The following is a 23,277-nucleotide window of genomic DNA, read 5'->3' on the forward strand; positions in this document are numbered from 1 at the left end:
CGGGAGCTCCGCGGACACGGAGAGCCCCCAGCCCCGGCCCCGGCCCCGGCCGCCCCGTCAAGGTCGCGGCGGCCCCCGCTGCGAGGCTCGTCCCGCCCCGCCCGGCGCGGCCCCGGCCGCTCCTCACCCTCAGCACCCGGATGGCGCCGCGGGGCCCGGCCCGGCCCCCCCGCGCCCCGCCCGCCTCCTCCTGCGGCTCCGGCGGGTCCCGCGGCCCCGGCCCGGGGCCCGGCCCGGCCTCCCCCATCGCCGCCGTCCCGAGCAGCGGCGGCCCCGCCCGGCCCCGCCCCGGAAGGGCGCGCGCTTCCGCTGGCCGGGGCCCCGCCCCCAGCGGCGGGTCCGGGCGCGGGGCGGGCGGGGAAGGGTCCGGGCGGGCGGTCCCGGCCCCTGCCCCGGCCCCGGCTGCGGCCCCGGCCCCGGCCCGCCCGGCAGCCTCCGCAGGAGGGCAGCCCCGGGGCTCCGCCCTCCCGGCGCTGCAGGGCGCACAGGTGCCCCGAGGCCGAGGGGCGAACGGGAGAGCGGCCGCCCCGCACCCGTGTCCTCTGAGCCGCCCGGGGCGGGGGGCACGGCGGGTCCCGGCCCGGGGCTGCTCCCCCCGCTCTGCAGCCGCCCGAGCCCTCGGGCTGCTGGGAGGCAGCTGCTGCTGTTGCCTGCGGGACCGACCCCGGCAGAAACCTCCTCCCTGCCCCGTAATCACCAGCGGTCCCAAACTCAGCATCGTGTTTCTTTTCTTCCTACACAAATTCCCGGCCTTATTTCAGAGAGCTAAGCCCCGATGTTGTTCTCGGCCTTATCATTGGCATTATTACCGCGCCAAACACTTAACGGTTCAAAGATGTTTCCCTTCAACATTTCCTGCCTCCTTCCCGGCCCAGCCGAGCCCTCGGTCGGGCAGGGCTGCGGCTCTGCCCCCGGGCCGGGCCCCGCAGCCGGGAGGGCGCCGAGGCTGTCTCCGAGTTCTCTGGTACCAGGAGGAGTTTCCTATTTAAAAACAAGGTACTGACAGACAAGGTTACCAGCAAGGTTAAAGCTGCCAAGGCAGGCACAGGAAAGGCCACCTCATTCTTAACGCCTCAGACTTGAACAGAACCTGCAACAACTTTTAAAAGAAGTCACATTTTCACTGGATTTTCTCTGCATTTCTAGCTACAGCTTTGTATTTCTGTCACCACCGTAACCCCAATAAAATCTCCATCAAGGAAGGAGGTAGCAATACAGGGGAGATTTGATTTAGCAGAGGGAAGTGCAATTATGTCTTAGAAAACACATTAAAGTTTATTAAACTGTTACTATGACTAGAAAATGTGAGGGAGAACCTTCCAGCAGGCACATGTCTTGCCTTAATGGACAATGAGATGACAACAATCCCTGTCCCAGAGACACCTTGAGTATCAAAGGGATGTTTTGATCAGCAGGGGAACTGTAACCAACTCCAAGGGCAGGCTGCAAACACCAGGGGAAAGCATTATTTGTCTTCAGATCTCATCACACCTTCCTAGTACCTGGACAGGCATTGCTGCAAGTAACTGACAAGCTCCATCAGGGTGATATTTCACATTAACCGTTTGTTTTGTAACTGTCTACTCATTTTGCTATCCAAAACTTCCTGGAAAGTTTTTGAAATTCTGCCCTTACTGATAATTTCACGGCCAAGCACTGAGAATCTGTAAGTCCTACCCCACCACACTGGCAAAAAGCAACAAGGCACAGTTTTAAATCATTGAATATTGACTCATTTTATTAGTCACTTCATAATTTGTTTCAACCAAAAGACAATACACACAGCAGAAGTCTAATGCATCCCATGTAAATGTTTACATCCGTTATGCTCCTCACTCACCTAAGACTCAGCGTTTATTTAAATTTTTCACATCTCAAAAATAGGTCTGCAGAAGTTTGAATGCCACCAGGCTCCCTGCTCAAGAGGCATGTTTTTACTTTAAATTTGATCTGGTTTGTTGGGGTTTTGTTTTGGGTTTGGGGTTCCTTTTCTTTGTGTTTTGTTGGGGTTTTTTAAATTTATTTTTTACTATACCATCAAAGAGGTGGGATGGGGCTCTATGTAAATTACAACATCAGGAAAGAAAAAGGAATATATAGGAATAGAGTGAAAGTTCAGAGGGAAGCAGTCCAATAGCTCCTTCCCTCACAGCCCCCAGGTAGAAAATGAACACACAGAAAGCACACCAGCAGATGTGAAAAAAAAAAAAAAAAAAAAGAAAAAGAAAAGCCATCTTTGCTGCTCCATCTTGCAGCTCGTACCAGCCTTGGGCAAGGCACTAAGTCACCTTTCCCATCTGATTCAGCATCTTCTGCGTTATGTATCCAAGGTACTGTAGAGGTGGCAGTCCCCTCACTGCTATTGCTTCAACAGGTTGTTCAAGGCCATGTTTTGTCCCATCAAAACCCAGAGAGTCAAATCTTGGGACCTTCCCACGCCTTCTCCCCCTTCAGGCCCCTTATGGCCACTATTCTGTCATTTTTTGACTCAAAATACATACACTTAAAAAACCAGACATTCAATCTCTCCCAGCTCCAAAGTCTCCAATGCAGATACTGGTCAGATTAGCCATGAATTCTGTTATCTTGCTCCCTTATTCTCCTTACACTGAAGCAAGGAAAACGTCGACCAGACTTGCAAGAACTGTTGCATTCAACTGGTGGAAAAGATTCGCCCGAACCTCAGAGCACCTCTGGGGGTGCGAGTGCTCCCCAGTCAGAACACAAAGCAGCAGCACAGCACCTAGAGATGCACTTTGGGGGGAAGGAGCGAGCAAAGGTATCTAGTGTTGCAGACAGGGAGCGTGTGAAACCTGGCCTTCCCTCTGGCATAATGCTAGTGCCCCATCCCTTAGCAAGGGGAAGGGAAAGAGCTCCAAGGACTACAGGAATGTTTGGCTGCTACAAGAAGTACTTCATAGCCCAAGGATGGCTTCAAGCAGAATGCATTTCAGATACATGCACCACCTCTTTCAGCTTGACTCAGGAATACATGACAACCGTGTGCAAGGGTGGCTGAAGGAGCCAAGAACACAGTAGAAATTTACCTACAAGCTTTCCAGAGACCAACAACAAAACCCAGCTGCTCTAGGGGACAGAAAACAGTGCAACAAGAGGGACAAGATAAGCTATTCTCAACTCTGCTGCAACAAACTGGCCAGGTAAGAGACCACCTACTTCTTTCTCCCCATCTGATCTCCCACTCCAGTGCTTTCTCAGCAAAAACAAATGGAGACTGAGGTGTGCCAGCTTCCACTACAAGTGAGCATGTATAGTTCTGTGAGGAGAATGGGAGAGCTTATGGAACTATGGCAGGCTCTCCATTAGCTTCATATTTCAAACACCCCCAGCTCACTGGAGTCTAGGTTTAACATGCTCAGCCTACAACACTAAGGAGTTTGACCTAGTGGGGTGATGAACAGTCACAACTGCAGTGAAAGCAACTAAGGTAGATGCTCAGCACCTACAGACAGGCTCTGATTCAGCCACTTTCTGCAAGACTGCCTGCCTTGTTCTTCTAGCTGAATCACAGTATCCATCTCACCACTGACAGCCAAGGCTCCCTGCCATAGCCCAGGATTCTTTTAAGGAAATCATACATCATTCCTCTAGATGTTAAAACCCCCTGATACCAGTTTCTGTAGAATAATAAAGGTCTTTGCTAGTCTAAGGGCCCAAACCTGTTTAATCAATAAGGCAGCAAAAATGCCCTCCAAGAGAAGCTAAACCAGCACTTAAATCAGTGACAGTCAGTCCTACGTTGTATTACTTAACACAGTTAAAACCAAAGCAGACTGAACAGCCTTTGGTGGCCTCCTGCTCCCAGTTCCAGGGCTCAATAGGTCTTCAATTTTCTCTAATTACAGCGAGTACCACTTCTGCAGTGTTTCTGGCAAGGACTGGAGCCTAGTGTTAGCACTTTTGCAGATGCAAAAAGCTGTGTCTAAGCTTGCCACCAGACCATTGAACAACCACTGTCTGGAAAGCCCCATGACAGAATAAAGCAGACGTGCCATCCATTTCTTCTGAGAAAGCACTGGGCTGCAAGCTGGAGGACCTTCCACTTACCAGCACACTCATGAAGATCTAAGATACATCCTCCCCTCTTCCTCCCTGAAGAGTGCTGAACATCTGAATAGCTTTGTCATGCTGTGCTTATGTCCACACATTGCCTCCACGAGAATTCAGAGAACTGTACCACCTTGACAACAGTTCCACTAGGAAACATAACTGAACACACCTTTCTGTAAGCTTACAAGAGCACTGGACCTCACAGCTTTGGATCCAAACACCCAAATGACTGGCTTCCACTCAAAGAACAGTTTTGTTACTTTCAGTCTAAATCTGAACTAGCATATCTTTCTGACAGGGGAGCAAGGAGCAAACTACAAGGATTAATTAAGTAACAAAATGGGAAAAGGTCTCTTTAAACCGCATGGTCTTTATTTCAGTGCCAATATTACAGATACAACACAAATATCCCACTCAGAAGTAACTCAAATGGGATCCAGGGGGGTCTACAACAGGCTCTGGAAATCAAACTGGGAGATGGTCTGGAATAACCGGGAAGAACAACTTTGCAGCATAGTCTCTCATGAGTCTCCCAGCAGGAACAGAGACCTTGCTCAAAGACTGACCTAAGAAGCTGTCTTTTTCTACCCACAACTAATGGGTTAAAAGGCTTTGGAACCGTCTGTGGTAGAAAACTAGCTGCTCCTTGGATCTCTACATTTCTCACATCACCACCACTTTCCAGGGAAGCGACAGAAGACTGACTGTGAAATCTGCATGGCTGTAGCTACTGATGGAAAGAAAGAAAATTCAAGTGTAAGGTCCTCATTTCCAAGTACAGCACCAAAGCAATTCTACCAGCTCTCACCAGCACCTCTTTCCCTGCTCTGTCCCAGGTTTGTAGATCAACTCCCAAGGCCTAACCTGCTCTTGGTATGTATCACATAACAAAGAGGTGGGTGTATACAACAATGCACCGAGTAGGCCATAAGAAGCCTCCAGCCCCTTCAGACACAAGGGACACAAGACGACAGAGGCAGGGCAGCCTGACATTCCCCAAGTCCCCAGTCTGAGCCCCAGATGAAAGTGCCTGAAGGAATCCAGCTAGCAATGAATGAAAACACACCCTGCCCACCCCAAAGGAAAAAAGACAGCAGAAAGAAGGGTCAGCTGTTCACTTGCTGCAGAGAGAAGAAAGTTTCCCTGCTAGAAATTCCAGACTTCTTTTCCGACCAGACGGTGTTTCTTTGCAGGGGGCAGGGGAGGAGAGGGGAGATGGGAATGTTGCTTCTGGCTGTGAATGCATGTGTGAAGGAGTGCACAGTAGCCTCCACAAGCCGCCAGCCTCATCAGCGGAGGAGAGGAGATTAGTCTTAACAGATATGCTTCAAAGTCAGCAATCACTTCAGGAAAATTCCTCCTCATCAGCAGGTTTCATCTGTTCCCCATGCCCATGGTGCAGTTTGGGGGATTGCCAAGGATCACAACCTTCTTCCCAGAGTTTTTGATTGGGTGGGGTGAGTATAAGAATGGTGCCAGAGCCTCACTGCCAAGACTGAGGGGGGAAGTTGTTGACTTCTGCTAGATCCTGCATTGCTGAGCCCTTGTGATTATATGTCAACTTGATCCGCATACGTAGTTGTTGCTACAAGAGAAAAGGGGAAAAAAAAACAAAAAAAACACAAAACAAATTCAGGTCTTCATTACAGGTCAGCAAATGCCCCCACATCCACCTCCCCTCCCTCACCCCAGAATACAGATCACAGACCTTTCCTCACCACAAGAGCTGCTGGAAGGATGTGCAGGGTAAGATATGACACTGCAGACAAATGCTTAACCTGGTGGGATGTTGGTTGGTCACTGTGGTTCTCTGGTCAGGTACAAGCTCACAGAAAAGCTACAGCACAGCTTCTGCCCACAGCTATGTCTGCACTGGCCCTGCTCTCACATGCACTGAAGTTCTTAAATACAAAAGTAACTGCCTTACAAACCCAGTTAACAATGGAAGAAGCAGGAAGCAGACTGTGTTGCTCTGCTCTCAGGCTTGCAGGGAGGTGTGATTTCCCACACCACTTGTTGCCTCAAAGCAGTGGCCTGGAAACGTCAAGCACTGCATAGCTCAGGAGCACAGTGAAGGAAAGAGCCTACGAAACTGCAAACTATCTGTGAAGAACATGCCTCCTGCTGTGAGTAAGTGATGGAATAGCTCAGAAACTGTTGCACACTCTGTCATTTGGCTGTTGTCCAGATACTAGGTGGCCCTTAATAACATCTCTGTAATAACATACTACTCAGCCTGCTCCAGCCAGGTTCCCCATTCTCCTCACTGTCCTAAAAAAAAAACAAACCCAAAACACAACAAAAACAACAAACCACTTGTTTCCCAAAAACCCTAAAAGGAAAAGAAAACAAGTTGGCCATTTCTGGGTCTTCTGCCCATTTCTACAGGGCAGAGCAGAGGGAGGAAAGGAGAGCAATTACTCCAACCAGCCTCAGGGTGAAGAAGCTGTGCTTCATCACTAATCAATCTACATAACCAGCATCAATTTTTGTTATATTTGGTGTCGTTTTGGAAAAGAGGCCCTCAGTTTCAATCCAGCACAATGACAGTCCATGTCCAGGTGAACAGACTTATTTACAACACTGACAAGACAAGCAGCTAACTCCTATATAGCAAGGCTGTTCCAAGGTTGCCTCCCTCAGAGTATTCCAAGTAACTACACTATCTCATGGACAGGGCTCTTGCGCTGCTGTGCTTTCAGGAAGTAGCAATCTAAAGGACAGTAAGAGATACACAAATGCCTGAGGTGGAAGAGTTAGAGAACACTGGGCAAGAGAAGAGGATAGTAAAATAGTATTTTGCACCTCTGTATTCTTAAGTGTCCATAGGAGTTCTGGTTCCAACAAGAAAGCATCCCACTATCTAAGTGTAATTCACCTTTTCGGGTCCATCTGAGGTGCAGATATTGTGACTTCTAGCACCTAAGAGGAAAACTCCTAAACCTTCCCAAGTTCAGAACATAACTTTCAAAGTGATCTTTGAAATCTCATAAATTCATCTCAGATGCATACAAGACAAAGAAAATAATTAGGGAGCACACTACACAGACCTGAGGAGATGCATGGAAACCACAAAACCTACAGGCTAGAAGACACTGCAGCGAAATCTTAAGCTGAGATTTGAGAATTTTTCTAATTGGCACAGCAGTCTAGCAGTAACACTTAACATCTCGAGCAGCACATAAGTGTTAACCTATGAAAAACTTAAAATGTTTTAAGTTCTTAAAGGTATTTAAGATCTTAAGGCTGCCCCAAAAAGGAAGAAATAAGAAATTTTAATTTTATTTCTGATGCCATCTGAACACTTCCAAGGCCTCTTAAGGAGGTCAAACGGGCAACACTGCTCCCCCCCTCAAGTCTGTTGTATTCCAGTCTTGAAGCCTCTGAAGGCTGCAAAACAAATGGAATTGTATTAAATCACATCTAAAGACTCATTCCATCATTGTTTAAATCTATACTCATTACACTAAAAACAAATTATACCCCTTGAGAAAATACAGTTTTGTTAAGACTATGGGTCAATGTTTTTTGCATAACAAACATTTGAAGTAACACCTGCAGACAGCAAGAACCAATAATAAATATATTCATATGCTAAGGTGCTTGTCTTTCAGCTACCAGTTTTACAACACATACAAACACCAGCTTGAACTCCTCTAGAAAGGCCTTTTCAAAGCTTGTTTAACGACCCTTCTGATGCGAGACACCAATCAATCCACAAAGATAGCAAAGCTGTGAAACTGTTTTAGCAGTACAGCCAAATAGAATGTCAAACCTGTGCCCACTACCTCCTGTCTTTTTCATAACTTCTTCCTAACCCTAATCAAAATGATTGCCATCAAAAACACAGCAATAGCTACCATCACTCCCTGTCTCCTTAGAGATGCATCCCTAACCAACCACCACTACATGCCCAATTCCAAGTCAGTATCTTTAATAACTGTTCTTGGAATCACTCACCTTTTGTGGATTCAGGACTTTAATGACCTGTGTGACGGTTCCCGAGTTAAATGCAGGGATGACACTGCTGCTGGGAGACAGGAGCTGCAGCTGGAATGTCTAAAGAAAACAATTTCCTGCTTAATCAACTAAGAACATAAAATTGCTTGCCCTGACATAAAGCAAGAAAAACTAAAGAATTCAGTTCTGGGCCCTGACAGTATATGTACAGCCACAATAAAATTAAATAATCAGTTCTTTAATTACCTATTTGTAAAGTACAAAATATTCACTGTCCCACCTGCTTTCTACAAAAGCTAGATCCAGGCAGGATACAAACACTGGTGGTGAGGGCTTACAGCAGAGTGCATTGCTTCAAGGACCACACACGGAGGAAGTATCAAGACTGTTCAGCACAGCCATGACTTCAGGAGGCCCATTTTTCCTACAGCAGGTATGAAACCTATCCACATGAAATTAGCATTACTAACTCCTACAAGTGAAACTCCCTGAAGTGAATGTATTTTCTGAAACCTGAAGAACATTCCAATCACAGCCTGTTTACATGGTCTGCTCCAGGCAATACCCATCTCCCATATTCTCTGTGCTGCAGCTAAGCACAAGGGGAGACAATTCACTGCTTGAAGGAAGACCATGACTAATCACCATGTAAGCACTCATTTAAACTTTTATAAGCAGCTAATAGCTTCCAAAATATTTTTTCATGTACTCAGAGCTGCAAGGAGCATGGTATTGCTCTTAGAAATTAAGAATAAAGAGAAAGATTAAGTGTCTTCACTTCTTTTTTTATCCACTGTTTTTCTGCATGTGGTTTATAACAACCTTCCTAGAAAGCAGTGATTTTAAAACAAGATTTTGTTTAGAATTGATGTTCTATTGCCTTTATAGCATTTACTTTCAGACTAGAGAGAGATGACCAAACTGAGCACTAAGAGAACCTATTAACAGTTCTTAGCTTTGTTTACCACGATGCAGGTTCTATGTGAAAGCACCCATCAGGAGGTGGCCCTCAGCCTATCCCTGCAGCTGCCCCGAGTGTCTCTACCTTTGGTACTGCTGCTTGGAAAACAAAATCTGTCATGTCCAGCTCTGTGCTGTTGGAGGCCTGTATCGTGATTACAGTGACGCTGGGGTTGGTGTTTGACCTCTCAAAGGTGAAGTCAATCTTCAGCCCATTCTTGTTGTATGCAGTTATTGAGGGGATTCCTGCAGAAAACAAAAAAAACAGAATAGCTACAGAACCTGGAGATCATTCTCAGCATCACAGAATGCACTTACTTTACTCCAAACAGGAGTTCTTCTCAATATTTAAACACTTCCCTGCTCCTGCCTCAGTGTATGTGCCACACTTCATTCCCACATCCCACCCCCTTTTTTTTTTTTAGATACTCCTGTTTCCTATTTTAGTTGGGTGCTGCAGCACCTCAGGCTAAGGATTTACAACGTCCTTAACCTGCAGCAATGTCATTGAAGAGAGGCTGTGAGGGAAGCCCATCAAGCAGGAACGGAGGCTGTGCTATCTGCGGCGCAGGGGCAGATACTGGAGAACCTGCAAGAGATGTTGAAGGGTTACTGCTTAGCTGTCATGGAATTCAGACTAATCATTCTTTCTCCAAATATCAGCTGCTGCCTATCATATTTCTTTACATGAAGCTCTACACATCATCTGTGTAGTCATTCTCCCCTTTCTCTGCTTTCACTAAAGAGGACTGGCTCCTCTTGAGCTTGCAGGCATTCAAATGGGATGAATTCCCCAGATCTCCTAGTTCTCTCTGGAAAAGCTCACAGAATTCCCAGGCTGGAGCATGAAAATGCTCAAGTCTCACCAGGTAACAATGCAGAGTCAGCCTGTGACTTCATTTCCTGCCTCCCACCTGTATGCCAATATGGACCTTGGTAAGAATAAGCGTGATGACTAGGATTTGGCAGAAAGTGAAGAACTAGCCAGCCCACGCCCCACCCAGGACTGAGAATGAACACTTCTAAGAGACAGAGCCTGCTCACCTGTTAGATTGAGGTCTCCAAGGAGGTCAAGGAGCTCCCCACCAGCAGTGGCTGGCTTGCTTGTAGGTGCAGTGGGGATTACAGGTGTTATATCACTTCCCCCCAACAAGTCCAACAAGTCATTTGCCTAATGAGAGTGGATGTAATAGTTATATATTCAACTTCCTGCTACTTTCCCTTGCAAATGCCATGAATTCTATCTACTCTCAGATTGAAGACCAACAGAGCTGCTGGCCAGTTAGAGAGGCTCTTAGTCTGGCTAGGGTCCCAGACCCCATGAGAGATCTAGTTCCCATGCTCTTGGGACCACAGAGACAGAGAGGGTTGGAGTTTGTGCACACTAGGACAGGCTGGGGGATATCTGGCTTTACCCCACCCTGCTCTTGCACTGCCCACACCTCTTCTTGACATGAGCCACCAGATCAGAAGGGTGTTGCAACCATCACCAGGTCAGAACAAGCAAAGAAGGGGAGGGAGATGGTCTCAGCTTAAGGCAGTGGCTAACAGTGTGGTCTGACAGGCAGTGGACACCTATTCACAACCAGTTTCCCTTACCTGGCTGGCAGGCTGCAATCCAGAGGGTGGAGGTTTGGTTTCCAGTACTGCTGGCTCTGTCTCTCCATTGGTCTGTACAATCTCAGTAGGGCCATTTGTGGTGATTTTCTCCATTACTGGCATCCTCTCAAGCAGGGCTGGCCTAAAAAAAGCTGACATAGTTACACTGTGCCATCTTCCTGGATCCCAATCCAAACACTAAGCCATTCAGCAGGTGATATACACAGGGCAACCTGTCTTTTCCTTTTAGCTCCAACGCAGGGGAACCATAAGACCAGATGACAGCTTGAGGTGGCCAGAAGCAGGTGCCAGTGTTCTGTGCCAGTGTAAAGACATCAGCTGACAACTGAAAGCCAAGGAAGACCTCCTGCCTCCTGTGCTCCCCTAGTACCTGACACAGTTTCCACTGTGGGGCTAGGATAACCCAAGACAAAAGATTAAATAATTGAGGAATGGTGGATGAACTGCAGACACAGGACACTTGACTGCTGTGTTCCACATGCAGCTGAGTCAGGCAGCTCACCTCACTTCTCTTTGCAGAAGGATTAACAACTTGGAAAGGTGACAAAGTTGGAAAAGCAAATTACCCTGCTCTTGTTCAGCCAAATTCATCTGCAAAGAGGTGAATTTCAGCCCCTGAGAGTACCCTCCTGAAATGATACAGATACTGAAGAAGAGGCACATTCAGAATCTTGACATGAAAACAAAAAACTAGGAAAACCTGTATAGGGAGAACTAGACTGTAATACAAGAAGCGTCATTACCCTTGCAGACCAAGCCAGAAAGTGCTGTGTGTAGCAGAGGTAAGCACACTGTCTGCACATCTTTCGGGCTGAAAAAAAAGTGTTCCAGTGCCAATAAACCCAACAATGGGCCGTATTTTTGACCACGAATGAAGTCTTAATGAGCAGAATCTATTAAACATTGACCTTTATACTCTAATATACGGGGGGTAAAAATACACACACTCCTAAAACTGAATGAAGTTCACACATATTTTTCTGCAGCGTAAAGCTTCCCAGAACTGTGAGCAGCACACACTGCCATCTGACCACCAGACACTGTCTGCAATGGTCAACTGAGATCAAAAGCCTCCCATGCTAGATTTTTCTCAGCTCATTAGTAAGGCTTCATGTGAAGCCTGAGGCAGCTCATATGCCCTTGCTCATTAACATGGCTTTTCCAAGAACAATTTGAGTTGCTGCCTAGGTCCCACGGGAGGACAGAAAAAAGGAAATCACCAGGATGCTGTGTCCAACACTTGGTGAACAGGATGGCATCTATGGAAAAAGTGATCGTGAACAGCCTTTGAAACAAGGTTTGCAGGTCCCTACAAACACAGGCAACAATTAGGCCAGTGGCACCCATTTCTCTCTGTCCTCTCATGTAGATCCTAAAATGAATACTCCTCCATCCAATGAAGTCTTATGGGAAGTTTTAAAGGGTAGATGAAGTTCATCCCCAGATCATCTCCTCCAATCTTACGATCCTAAAAGAACAGAACTGGGGGTGTTCCTACGTATCAACAATTAAGTACTGTACACAGTATGTTAATGCTGTTCTGCAAGAAATCACAGCTTCGGTCATCAAAACAAAGCAGGGTTTTAGCTTTCTCTGAAAGTAACAATCACGTGAGCAAGGCAATGACAAATGGGGATCTCTCAATGAGTGGGTGTAGGAGGTGAACGAGCCCATGAACTGTAAAACAGGATGCTGAGTGGTGCAGTGAAATAGTCCACCTTTGCCTGCAGAATTTGAGATTGAAAACTAATTCTACAAGAAGATACAGTAAATTACAGATGTTCTGAAAAACTTAAAAGTATTGACAGTTGGAAGAATTACCTCAAGTTCAGAGCACAGCTTATGAGGACAGCTCAGTGGACCTCTGCACAGTTATTCCACAGACATTCTAAAATCAGTTGGAACCTAATGAATGGGGTAATGCTTGAAGTGCCAAGTGTGGTACACAGGGAATCAAGAGTAGACAACAGTGATTCTTTTCTAACACCAGAACTCATCAGCACTTACCTCATATGATCATATTTCTTAAAAAGTGCATTATATTCCACTGCTCTCTGCTGTAGCTCCACATCAATGCTGCTGCCATAAATGGAAACTACCTTCTTGATGCGGCTGCGTGGGGCAGGGGAGCAGAAGAAACACAGCATGGAATTAGAAGCAATAAGCAAGGGATTAGTATGTGTCATCCAGAAGACACTATCTGGCCTCTGCTCAACAAGTGTCTTGTGTGACTAATTTACAAGAGCAGTAAGTGCTGTTTTCCTGCACTATCTATGCAACATCCATTTTTTAATTGTCCCAACAGCATCACCAGTTGATTAACATACCACCACAGGAGTGTATCCATCAGAAAGGCCAACCACCCACACCAAGAAGCCATCAGCAGAAAACAAGCCTATTTTAACCTCCATCATCCAAAAAAGAAACTGGAAAGAACAGTCCACTGAAACTAAGGAATTATTTTCCCCATAAAGGAGTTTTCTAGCAACAGCACCATGGACTAAGTCCCTGGACAGTGAAGGACATCCACAGAGAAAACAGTACCAATCAGTGGAAGTCTTTGACCCTGCAAGCAGAGGAGGACTGTAAAAGCCAACAAATAAAAAGAGGACTCTTGTAAATCCATCAGAACTCACTTGACAGTGCAGGTGAACCTTGTAGAAAGCTTCATGATGGCAGTGAGAGCATAGCCTCGTGTAACAGATGCAGACATATTAGATATCAGGACACTTTCCAAAATATCAAGGACTTCATCCTCTGTTACCTGAAAAGGCACAGAAAGGCTGGGCTGACACAGCAGCTCTGCAGAGCTGAGACAGAGCGAGCCTCTCGGGGCACACTGCAGAAACCTGCCTCTTGCTTCATGGCCATGTCATACCTCCTCCACACCTCTGGGAGCCTGCAGCACACATCCAGAGTGTAGAAGACACATGCATCTAGGTGCAGACCTTATGACTCTAGCTGAAAATGCAGTTCCTGTCCCACACACTGAAGAGCAGGTTTATCACCACAGCACACACTCAGACCCAGGCAGAGACACTGCCCTGCCACCTCTCTGAGCTGTGCTCCTCAGGCAGGGCTCACACAGATCATGCCTGTCCCACGGGAAGGAGATTCTTGCCCAGGGCCTGTCCCCATCATGGACACCAGCGCTTGGTGACATCTGCAGGCATCCCCCCTCATAGCCAGCACCAGACAGCTCCAGCCTCAGCCAGCTACACAGCTTTGTTCTTTCCCAAGCTATACCTGTATTGGCTCCTCCTCCTCACACTGCCCAGACACCAGAAGATCTCCATACTCTCCTATGCACCAAGAGGCCACTTGTACCAGGGGTTGCTGTTAGAAGAAGAAAATTCAGACACCTCAGAGACAAGTGGATGCCTGTTCAACAAATTAAACCATCACCATTTCCCAGAGCAAGTTTAGCCTTCCTTCCAGCCAAAGAAGTTCTCCACAGCAGAAGAAACAGGAATATTCAATTCAATTAATAATTCCATAAAAGAATGACCTTCTAGGAGACATACCTCCTCTGCAACCTGTCTCTTGAAGCTAGACAGTGTGATGTTGACTTTCCTTGAGATGTATAGTAAACAAGCTTAATTGCAGTACAACAAGGAAACTGAAGCTAATCACATTTGGTATTACCTGGGAGTAATCCCCAAGGATGGCTTTGTAGAGCCTCTGCACAGTGTAGGCATGCATCTCCACACTGTTGGTTATCAGCTGAATCAGATTTGGAACAGCATCATCACGAACATAACTTCCTGCCTGCAAAAACAATTATGCATCCAAGAGACAAATAAAAGTTGTTAGGTTTCACTGTCCAACTTCTCAGTAACACCCAACATCTCTGATATCCTCACAGAGCCACCTGATGTGCATGGAAATAGAAATCGCCTTCCTCATCCCCATGCACTTATGGTTGTGGGTAGAAGTCCAGGCAAGACATTTTCCCCAATTAACTCAACTATACCCAGAGAAATTCATACTACAGATATCCCGAAATTGTCAGAAGGGTAGAACGTGAACTTCAGCAGCCTGTGCTACAGAAGGAGCAAAAAGCAACACAGAAAATTGCTCTGTTTAAATGGAAAGCTTTAAGTCAAAGACCCTGGAGGCAGACTGCAGCTTATTCCACCGCTGGCTCAACACCAGACTATTCCAAACTAGCACAGGAACTTGCCAGCATGTCACTCTTTGGTTAGAGGTACACAGAGCTCAGAGGGAAAAGCCCACTTTAAGGCCAGGAAAGTATGTAGGGCAATACACAATCACCCAGCTTTGGCACTGAAGGAATATGTATACTGCTGAAAACCTGTTCTCTGGGCACTCCTCTGGCACTGAGAGCAGAGCACAAAAGGAGGAAATTGAGTGAGTCCAATTAGATCAACGAAGTGAGAATCCACCTGGACAAAGGTGGTTGATGCCCTCTTTGTGGTAGCTCTGGCTTATCTGTAAAGGATGCTTATCTGTAAGAGTCTGCAGCAGGTAGCTTCATGAAAATAGCTTTATAACCAAGAGAAGGAAGTTACTTTGTCAAAGGAAGCAATCTGAGAGCAATTCTCACCACCAACCTTCTAATGGAAATCAATTTCCAGCTCAGAGCAATCTATTTTAATGTTTCAGGGTGACAAAACAGCACACAAGCCAGACTTGCTGCTCAATGAACTTCTCAAATCTGAACACTAACAGTGATAAAATAAATCTCTTCCCTCTCCCTTGCCTCAGGTAACACACTGCCTACCCAAGTTATCTAGATCTCTTGCCTTTAGTTTGCCAGATCACTACTTCAGTTCCACCTCAGCTGGGACACTTAAAAAGAAATCCACTAGGTAAAGAGTAATAATTAAACCCAAAGGAGAGTAACTAGAAAGCTGTTGATGCAATTTAATTTTAAAAGCTTTGATAAACTCACCTTGGAATAATTCCAATAAATTGTTCCACCCCCTTTCTCCTTGCAAGTTTCTTAAGGCTGTGTTCACTCTCCCCTGAAAGCACTCTATCTTGGAATCACAGACAGCATGACAGCTGTCCTAACTTAGAAGTTAATGTGATTACTTCAGTAGAAAACTGCTGCCATCCACTGTATTGTTGTGTGTTCCTGAAATCATGTATTTCTTCTAAAGAAACAGTCACAATTACCGAGTTTACGTATTTCTGATTGGCTGCCTTGGATCACTACCATGCAGAGGCTCTTCCTCTGTGTATTGTAGCAGCTGTTACCTGCCAGCCTTTATAGCCATCTCCACCCAGATGAGGAATAACTTCCCACAGAATTAAAAAATGCTGATGTACTCAGACACAAGACAGGTAACCTCACTTACCGTGGTTAGGACTCTCATGATGGTGTCTATGTGCCAGCGTTTGGAAGGAGCATATCTGAGAAAAGGAAGAAAACAAGTTAGGGCAGTAACTGCCAGGCTTCAGCACCAGCAAGAGACCCACCACCACCCAAGCCTCCCAATGCATCACTTCCTGGCCCACTGTTCCCTGGGGGACACACCAACAGCATACACAGGAAGCATCCCCACAGAAGAGAAGAGTAGGCACTTGGCTGATTTGACTGGCTTTTGCATTACTGCACCACTGGAAGCTGGATGAACACCCATGTGTGTGTGCAGCACAGCCAGACCCTGCCAGACAGCACTTCTAGGTCAGGCTGCTGAGCATGACAGCCCAGCAAGAACGAGACATCTCACCTCCACAACTGAGCAGAGGATCTGTGTGTGTGGAGAGGGGCCAGGGTGTCAGCACAATGCCTGTGCCAAAGTGCAGCAGAAATCAGCACACTGGACTGATTTAGTGCTATAAGGACTACCCACATGGCACTACTGTGTCCTATTCCTCAGTGTGGGTTAAAACTGACAAAGCACAAACAGGTCAGAAAATGGAGATGATCAAGGTATTCTCTCTTGATGGGTTAGGAGGAATGAGACACAAAATGCTCATAGAACTCCAGGGATCTACAAAAAAATTAGTAGCAAGTAAATTAACTCCTTACTTTTCAGCTGCAAGAAATATTCCAGATGCACAGTCTGCCTTGAACTCTGGTTCACAGGAATCTAGGAAATACAGCAACTCCTTCATCATCCCACGGACATTGTTCCCATTAACAAGAGCAAAACTCAGTTCCATTGCACGCCTAGGGCAAGAGACAGAAAACCAGTAAGTATCTTCACCTAGTAAAGAAAAAAAAACAAAAACACAAAGCCAAATCCAGATACTGAAATGCACTTACCTTTTAATTAAGAAGAGAACAGTATTTGTTAATCTTGTGAGAACTGCCTTTCACATTACATGTACCAGTACTTTCCTGTTCATGGGCTGATAATAAATATCCACCCCCATAAAAACTAAGCGGGCAGTGGGGCTGTGGGCTGTTCTAGAAACACTCATTCAAGATGCCCTAGAGACTAGAAATAACTTTCAGCAACCGGAGTCCCTCAACATTAAGGTCTGACTGTCCAAGTATTTGTAAACACATGCTGGTTATTTCTGACACACCACTGCAGTAAGTAATCCATACTACAAATACTTTCTCCAGCTTCAGAGAGCCAGAAGAGACCTGTTTCAAACTCTATGTATTAGTGATTCATACACAGTAGAGATTTAAAATACTAACTTATAAGCCTGTGTCCTGTCAGACTAGGTAAAGTCTCTAGAACCTTCAGAGCTCACTCCTGCCCATCCCCAAGCTGACACCAGAACTAGGCAGAGTGATGGCTCTTTGCTATTCCTTGTTCTGTACATCAACAAGTCAGAGGCCAGTCCTTAGCTCTTCTACTCAAAGCTCCTGCTAGTTGATTCTAGCAAAGCTCTCCCATTCTTCTGACATCTTTTAATGAAGACTGACTTCAAACACGATTGATTTCTGTGCAATGTTGGTATTTAGTTATGTTAAAATGCACTAAACCAATGCATTAAACCAGCATAACTGAACATCCCTGTTTTTTAAAACTGAGCATTTAGTGTAATCCAGAACCCAAATCTCCAAGTTGCATCCTCTTCCTGCTGTCAGGAACTTTATTCTCTGCCTGTCCCTGAGACAGCCTACTAGATGAAAGATCCTCAGAGAACATAAAAAACCTGCTCCCTCATTTCAGTTCTTTTGAGAGAATCTGAATAGTTGCTGAACTACTTCATGTGTACAGTGATTTTGTACTGCTTGTTGTGCAACAGATTGTGTCCTGAATTATGTCAAAAGGCCTAAAGTCTATTTTGTACTATAGACTCTCTTCAAATCAGACTTCAATGCGTGTTTCAACTCCAGCGGTTAAGTAAAACCACAGAGTTAAGATGCAGTAGTTATGCTCTCATCCTGTCATATATTTACTGGCAGCAAACCCATAAGCAGTTTCATTGTCTCCCTCCAGTGTCAAGCTTGCCAATCTACCACTACAAGGACACAGTTACCTTTTCTGATCACTTGGTATTTTACCAATGTTCATGAAACATCAACAATCTGTACCAGGCACATTACCCAAGCCAATGATATCAGGCACAAGCTGTTTGTTCTCCAGAACCTGAAACATCTAGACAGCACTGCTTCTCAACATCTCCTTAGTTACTAGTGCAGTAAGAAGGATTTCTACAGAGTTGTGAACTGAAAGTACATGATTCTGCTTTTTACCCCACACCCAGGGACACAGAAAACAGAGGTGTTCAGAATTAGGGTGGAAATACATAACTAAGTTGTTACCTTTTATCATCAAAATCTGTGGTTGGCTGAAGACCCACACCATTCTTAGAATTGTTTTAATCTCTCCAATTAGTTCCTAACTCCTTACACCTAGCTCTATTGGGTTACGGGTTTCCATGTTTATATTGAACTTTTCAGCCACAATACAGCAGATATCTGAATACTGCAGGTGCACAGAGGTACTCTGCAACCTTAACACCAGACACTTATCTCAGCAGATGTCGCTTACCTTCAGTCATATCACATGGTTTCTTTCTGTCACGAAGTTCCTAATCATGGAGTTTGATCATATTAAGCAGACAGACAAAAACACCTGAATCAAATGGCAAAGCCATTTGGAATTACACTACACAGGTCAGGATGCACTGCAATGGTTAAAAGCTGGTAAGAACAGGGCATGCTGCAGATAACCAAAACCAGGTCTCATGTCTTTCCCTCAAGTCCAAGCCCTGGATGCCCACTCCCCAGGGACTCTGAGGCAAGGCACTACATGGCTCCAGTGAAGACAGTGCATTGTCAGCAGCACGAGTGTCAGCATGGCAGTCCTGCTCTGCTGATGGATCACTCAAAGGCTTCATCCTCCAACAGCACTTAGACATGAAGCTTTGTCCTTTGTAGCACACCTATGTTTTCCTAGCAGAAACCAACAAAAAGCTTTTCTTGCCTTTTATCCAAAAACCTAGATGGGGTTTTGCTATTCCACAACCAGCATAGTGCTGGCTCTGGCAACCCACAGCAACAGCCAGGTATAAATGTGTGTTTTGGGACAGACTGCAACTGTAAAAATGGATTACATGATATCCACTATATAGCAGTTATAACTCAGTTTCAGAAGTGAGACAGATCCAATTTCTTTCCTATTCTGTACATATTAGACTGAGCAGTGCTGTTAAAAAAATCTAGCTCTCATTCAACAATGGGCAGAAGTTTGAAGAACGCCTATCAGAAAGAGTACCTATGACATATCTAATCTATTTGAAAACATAGAAAAAAGCAATTTTGAAAGCATACACATGATGTGACAAGAGCTCAATTAAATTCTGGTCTGCAGCAGACAGGTTCCACATAAGCAACAGGGACATCTCTGACACATCCATATGCTGCACTGAGCTCAGATCACCCGTTACTGAAAGAATAATGATGAGGAATGGAGTTCTAAAAAAAGCACAAACCATCAACAGGCTGAGAGACTCAGTTCAGAAGAGCAGTATTCCATATAGGTTGGGCAAAAGTGTTATCTATCAATTCAAGAATATCTAAGAGTGTCTGAGAGAAGTGGGAGAAAGCTGTCATCATGAGTAAAAGGAACATAACTGAAGTAATAAGAAACAGAGGAAGTTTAGAGTGAGTATCAGAAAAAAGCCTTCCTGTAGTGAGAAGTGAGGCTGCAAGCTCTCCCATTGCCCAGAGAAGTAGTGACACGCAATTTAAATGACAAACACCAAGGTGCATAAACAGATGTGGTTTGTAGGCAAATTATTTGATCAATCTAGTCTGAATTCTACCACTGCGTAATCAAAACTAATCTGGAGTACAGTATTTGAATGGCACAACACTGCTACAAGATAACATGGCACTGCCTGTTTGCCTGGAAAAGAAAAGCAATCGAGAGTATGTCAGAGTAGCTCTGATTAAGATCATACTTCATGGAGGCTTTCCAACTTGTGAGCCCACAACCTGATCTCCATTGACTCAATTTTGGATAACTTCAGACAAACAATAGGGTTTTTTTTCCAATCCAAGATGCTTAAGCTGTAAAAGCAGCTTCCCAAAAAAGGTGGCTGCTCATCTTCATTACCTTCCTTAGAAGTATGAACCATACGATGTATTTAGTCTCACTTAAAAGTTCCCCAAGATTACTGTTATGTTCCCCTACATCCTGCTCACCCTCCACTGACCTTGAGAGCCTACTTCACTGATCTGTCAATTACCTTTTAATGGAGACATCCAGATCTTTCAGGCAGTCCACAATCGTGCTCCTGTGCCGCTGCACTGCGTTGTGGTCTGTCTGCACAGTTTTCAAAAGGGATGTCAGAGCTACATATCTGGAACAAGGACACACAGCAATCAAAAGCTGACAGCAGGCACTTCATTTCTACACACAGCCCCAAAACTTTATTTTGCAACCGAACAGGTTTCTCCTGTACTCAGTAACAAATGGAAATCTCCCAGGGGACTGCTTCAAAAGCGAGTCACCATAATCTGTAACACACCCAACAACATCCTGCTGCCTGTTCCAAGTGTGGGGCTCATGTCAGTTGCCCATTCTTCAGGAAGATTTTGAAAAAACAAGGCAATTAAAGATGAGACCTCTGCAGATCACACACTCAAACCAGCATGAGTTACCATTGCCCAGACTAGTGTCTTCTACCAATACTATGATTTGCAATCATAATGCCTAGAAATGGGACTTAATTCTGGCAGCTACAGCAATTTCATGTACAGTTTCATAGTGACCAAAGCACAATCTAGCTTCCTTCTTGCCAACAGTAAACAATCATGAAAAACACAGTCTTAGCCTAACCTGTCAGATCTCCAGCACCAACCCTGATTTGAATGTCACCACAGACCAGTGGGACAAGAGAGGAGATTCACAGGTTAAACACACTTGACTAGATCAAGAAATCACACACTAAGAACTAGACTACACACCCAGACTCGCCAACTAAGAAGGGCAGGGCCACAGTTAAGATTTTCACAGAGAAAAGAATGCACTGAGAAAAAAGAAAGCCAGACATTCATACTAACCCTAACAACAGCACTTCCCAATATGGCCTCCTGGAAAGCTCTACTTCAGCATCATCTTTGTGTAATTGCTTCTCACATGTTCTACTCTGCATGTTGCCAAAACACATTTCTTACAACTTACCTAATATTTTTGTCGTTGTTTAGTAAGAAACGGCCTAGGATGTTAATGGCTAACACCTGCAGAAAGAGTTAAAGGAAGGTTAGTGATCAAAAAAGGCTGCTGGTCATTTTCATTGTTTCAAGGTTATTTTAAAGGCAACATGTCAAAGCTGTCATCGTGGTTCTTGGCCAAAAGCATAACAAAGAACTCTAGAAGCTGAATAAGCAGAGGAAAAGCTAAGATACACAGAGTACAGGCTCTTTCCTGCATTCAAGGGAACAGAGTTTGCAGGAAGTTTTCTTTATTTGTTATATTGTAAAAACAACAAATAATGATTTCTGAAGAGGCTACAGCCTTATCTAGAGACAATTGCAGAGATAAGTTTGGGTGAAACAACTTTGCTTCATGTTCTCTACATAAATTACTCTAATGCAAGCCTAGGAAAAAAAACAAGACTATAGCAAAGGCAACTTACTCTCAATCCACTCTCAGATTTTATGTCCATAATGGTCAGCACAGTTTCATAGAGAATAGCATTTCCTACATTTTTACTTGTTTCTGTATTAGTGGCAACCTGAAGAAAACAAAATAAGCAACGTCAATGTATCCAAAATAGATCCCTTTGTGCTGTTCTGCAGAACAGGCAGCAAAACTAACCAGTCCCCAGCAAACAAGCATCACAGCTACGCATCTCTTGCAGCAAAATCCAACCCAACAGAGAAACTGGCAGTATCCTCATCAGAGCTGCTGAATTCAAGTTATTAAGAAACCAAAAGAGAAAGGTTAAGCTGCTCATCAACCCTGCAGACCTCACCTGTGCAAGTATATCATTCATTGCTTCACTAGAATCGTCATCATTTCGCCCTAGAATTCGCAGTAGCCGCAGGATTCGCACCTGTTTGACAGAACAAAGCAGAAACATCCCGCTGGGTGGCAGCGTCTTACACGGGCCGTGAAATGCCCAGAACGCCTCTGGGCAGCGGCAGAGCAGCAAAACAAGATGCTGATTTCCACTCCTAAGCAAAAAGCTTATCTTTAGTAAGACTTTTACCAACAAGAACAGGCTTATGTGCTCATTTTCTTCCCGCTAGCCAGAACTATCCCACTCCCCCCCAGGCACAGCCTTGCAAGACCAACACGTGATGCTGCTTCTCCCCTTTGTCACAGCTTCACCTCATATCATAAGGCACTTTAACTGCAGGTGCCTTACTTTAAACTAAGGTAAATTTAAGAGCATTTGCACAATCAGCTCTTAACAAACCCAAAATCTTCAAATTAACACAGCTGCCCAGAAGTAAACACCTCATCATACCTGAGTCTCAGAACACAGTGCTAGAATTCAAGCTATCGATTATCTTTTGCATCAGTTCTTACCTGCAAAAAGGGGTCACTGATCCCAGACACATCATGCTCTGGTGAATATCCAGACATGATAAGGTTCTTCAGTATTCGAACTAACTGGGGAACAAGCTGTGAGGAAGAGAGTTCTCCTATTAGTGTACTGTTCCTTCCCCTCCCCCCGCTTTGAAGTACAAGTCCAAGAATAGATCTTGTATTTGAAAATAAGTCAGTTTATAGATTCTTCCACAAATTCAACATGCACAGCTAGAGCTGATGTTTTATGAAAACCTACAGCTCTTAGCTAGGATACAACTGGAAACAGTTAAGCTGGCAGCTGAGCAAGATGCTGTATCTTTAAGTACTAAATCTACCAGAGCTTGGCAGGTAAGAACAGAGAGGAAACATCAAATTAAACTCCTCTCTTCACGAGAGCCGGATGTGCTGGGACTACCAACATTGTATAATTCCAAAACTTCTTGTGGGGGCTTTACATGAGCTCCTGGCTCATTTTTAGCATACATCTTCATAGAATCACCAGACATAGCCAAGAGTTTTCATCTTTTCAAGTACTGTAGTGCTGTATGATTAAGAATTCCTGCAAATTTGACACTCCATCCAACTTAGATTCCAGCAAGAAAAGGTTTGTGATCTGCTTCCTCTCCAAGAGTTTCCATATAGGCCAGAGAACAGATTTCCCTCCCATCTTTCCCAGGGCTCCAGCGTCAAACTGCTTCTTCCCTGCAAGTAGCTCCAGGGTCTATTCTTCTCCTCCTTCTCT

General features: G+C 45.1%; 2 protein-coding genes and 1 non-coding gene across 4 annotated transcripts in view; all 3 read right to left on the bottom strand.

Moving 5' to 3' along the window:
- The window catches only part of PHLPP2 (PH domain and leucine rich repeat protein phosphatase 2), a 33,168-nt gene extending 32,921 nt beyond the window's left edge, over positions 1-247 (bottom strand). The window contains exon 1 of the mRNA XM_051629830.1: positions 128-247. Coding sequence (XP_051485790.1) covers positions 128-247 — 120 coding nt within the window. The remainder of the gene's footprint in view (positions 1-127) is intronic.
- Positions 248-1,710: 1,463 nt separating this feature from the next.
- The window catches only part of AP1G1 (adaptor related protein complex 1 subunit gamma 1), a 39,588-nt gene continuing 18,021 nt past the window's right edge, over positions 1,711-23,277 (bottom strand). For both annotated transcript variants that reach the window (XM_051629839.1, XM_051629840.1), the window contains 17 exons: positions 22,533-22,628; positions 21,973-22,053; positions 21,634-21,732; positions 21,180-21,235; positions 20,242-20,355; positions 16,613-16,753; positions 15,936-15,990; positions 14,257-14,379; positions 13,858-13,947; positions 13,248-13,375; positions 12,619-12,723; positions 10,591-10,732; positions 10,036-10,162; positions 9,485-9,580; positions 9,077-9,237; positions 8,032-8,130; positions 1,711-5,656 (listed from right to left, as the gene is read on the bottom strand). In XM_051629839.1, coding sequence (XP_051485799.1) covers positions 5,555-5,656; positions 8,032-8,130; positions 9,077-9,237; positions 9,485-9,580; positions 10,036-10,162; positions 10,591-10,732; positions 12,619-12,723; positions 13,248-13,375; positions 13,858-13,947; positions 14,257-14,379; positions 15,936-15,990; positions 16,613-16,753; positions 20,242-20,355; positions 21,180-21,235; positions 21,634-21,732; positions 21,973-22,053; positions 22,533-22,628 — 1,815 coding nt within the window. In that variant the 3' untranslated portion in view covers positions 1,711-5,554. The remainder of the gene's footprint in view (positions 5,657-8,031; positions 8,131-9,076; positions 9,238-9,484; positions 9,581-10,035; positions 10,163-10,590; positions 10,733-12,618; positions 12,724-13,247; positions 13,376-13,857; positions 13,948-14,256; positions 14,380-15,935; positions 15,991-16,612; positions 16,754-20,241; positions 20,356-21,179; positions 21,236-21,633; positions 21,733-21,972; positions 22,054-22,532; positions 22,629-23,277) is intronic.
- On the bottom strand, positions 18,818-18,902 carry LOC127389439 (small nucleolar RNA SNORD71). The gene has a single exon (XR_007890640.1). It is a non-coding gene; the product is annotated as a small nucleolar RNA SNORD71 (small nucleolar RNA).

The sequence above is a fragment of the Apus apus genome, chromosome 11, assembly GCF_020740795.1.
Source record: "Apus apus isolate bApuApu2 chromosome 11, bApuApu2.pri.cur, whole genome shotgun sequence".
NCBI lineage: Eukaryota > Metazoa > Chordata > Aves > Apodiformes > Apodidae > Apus > Apus apus.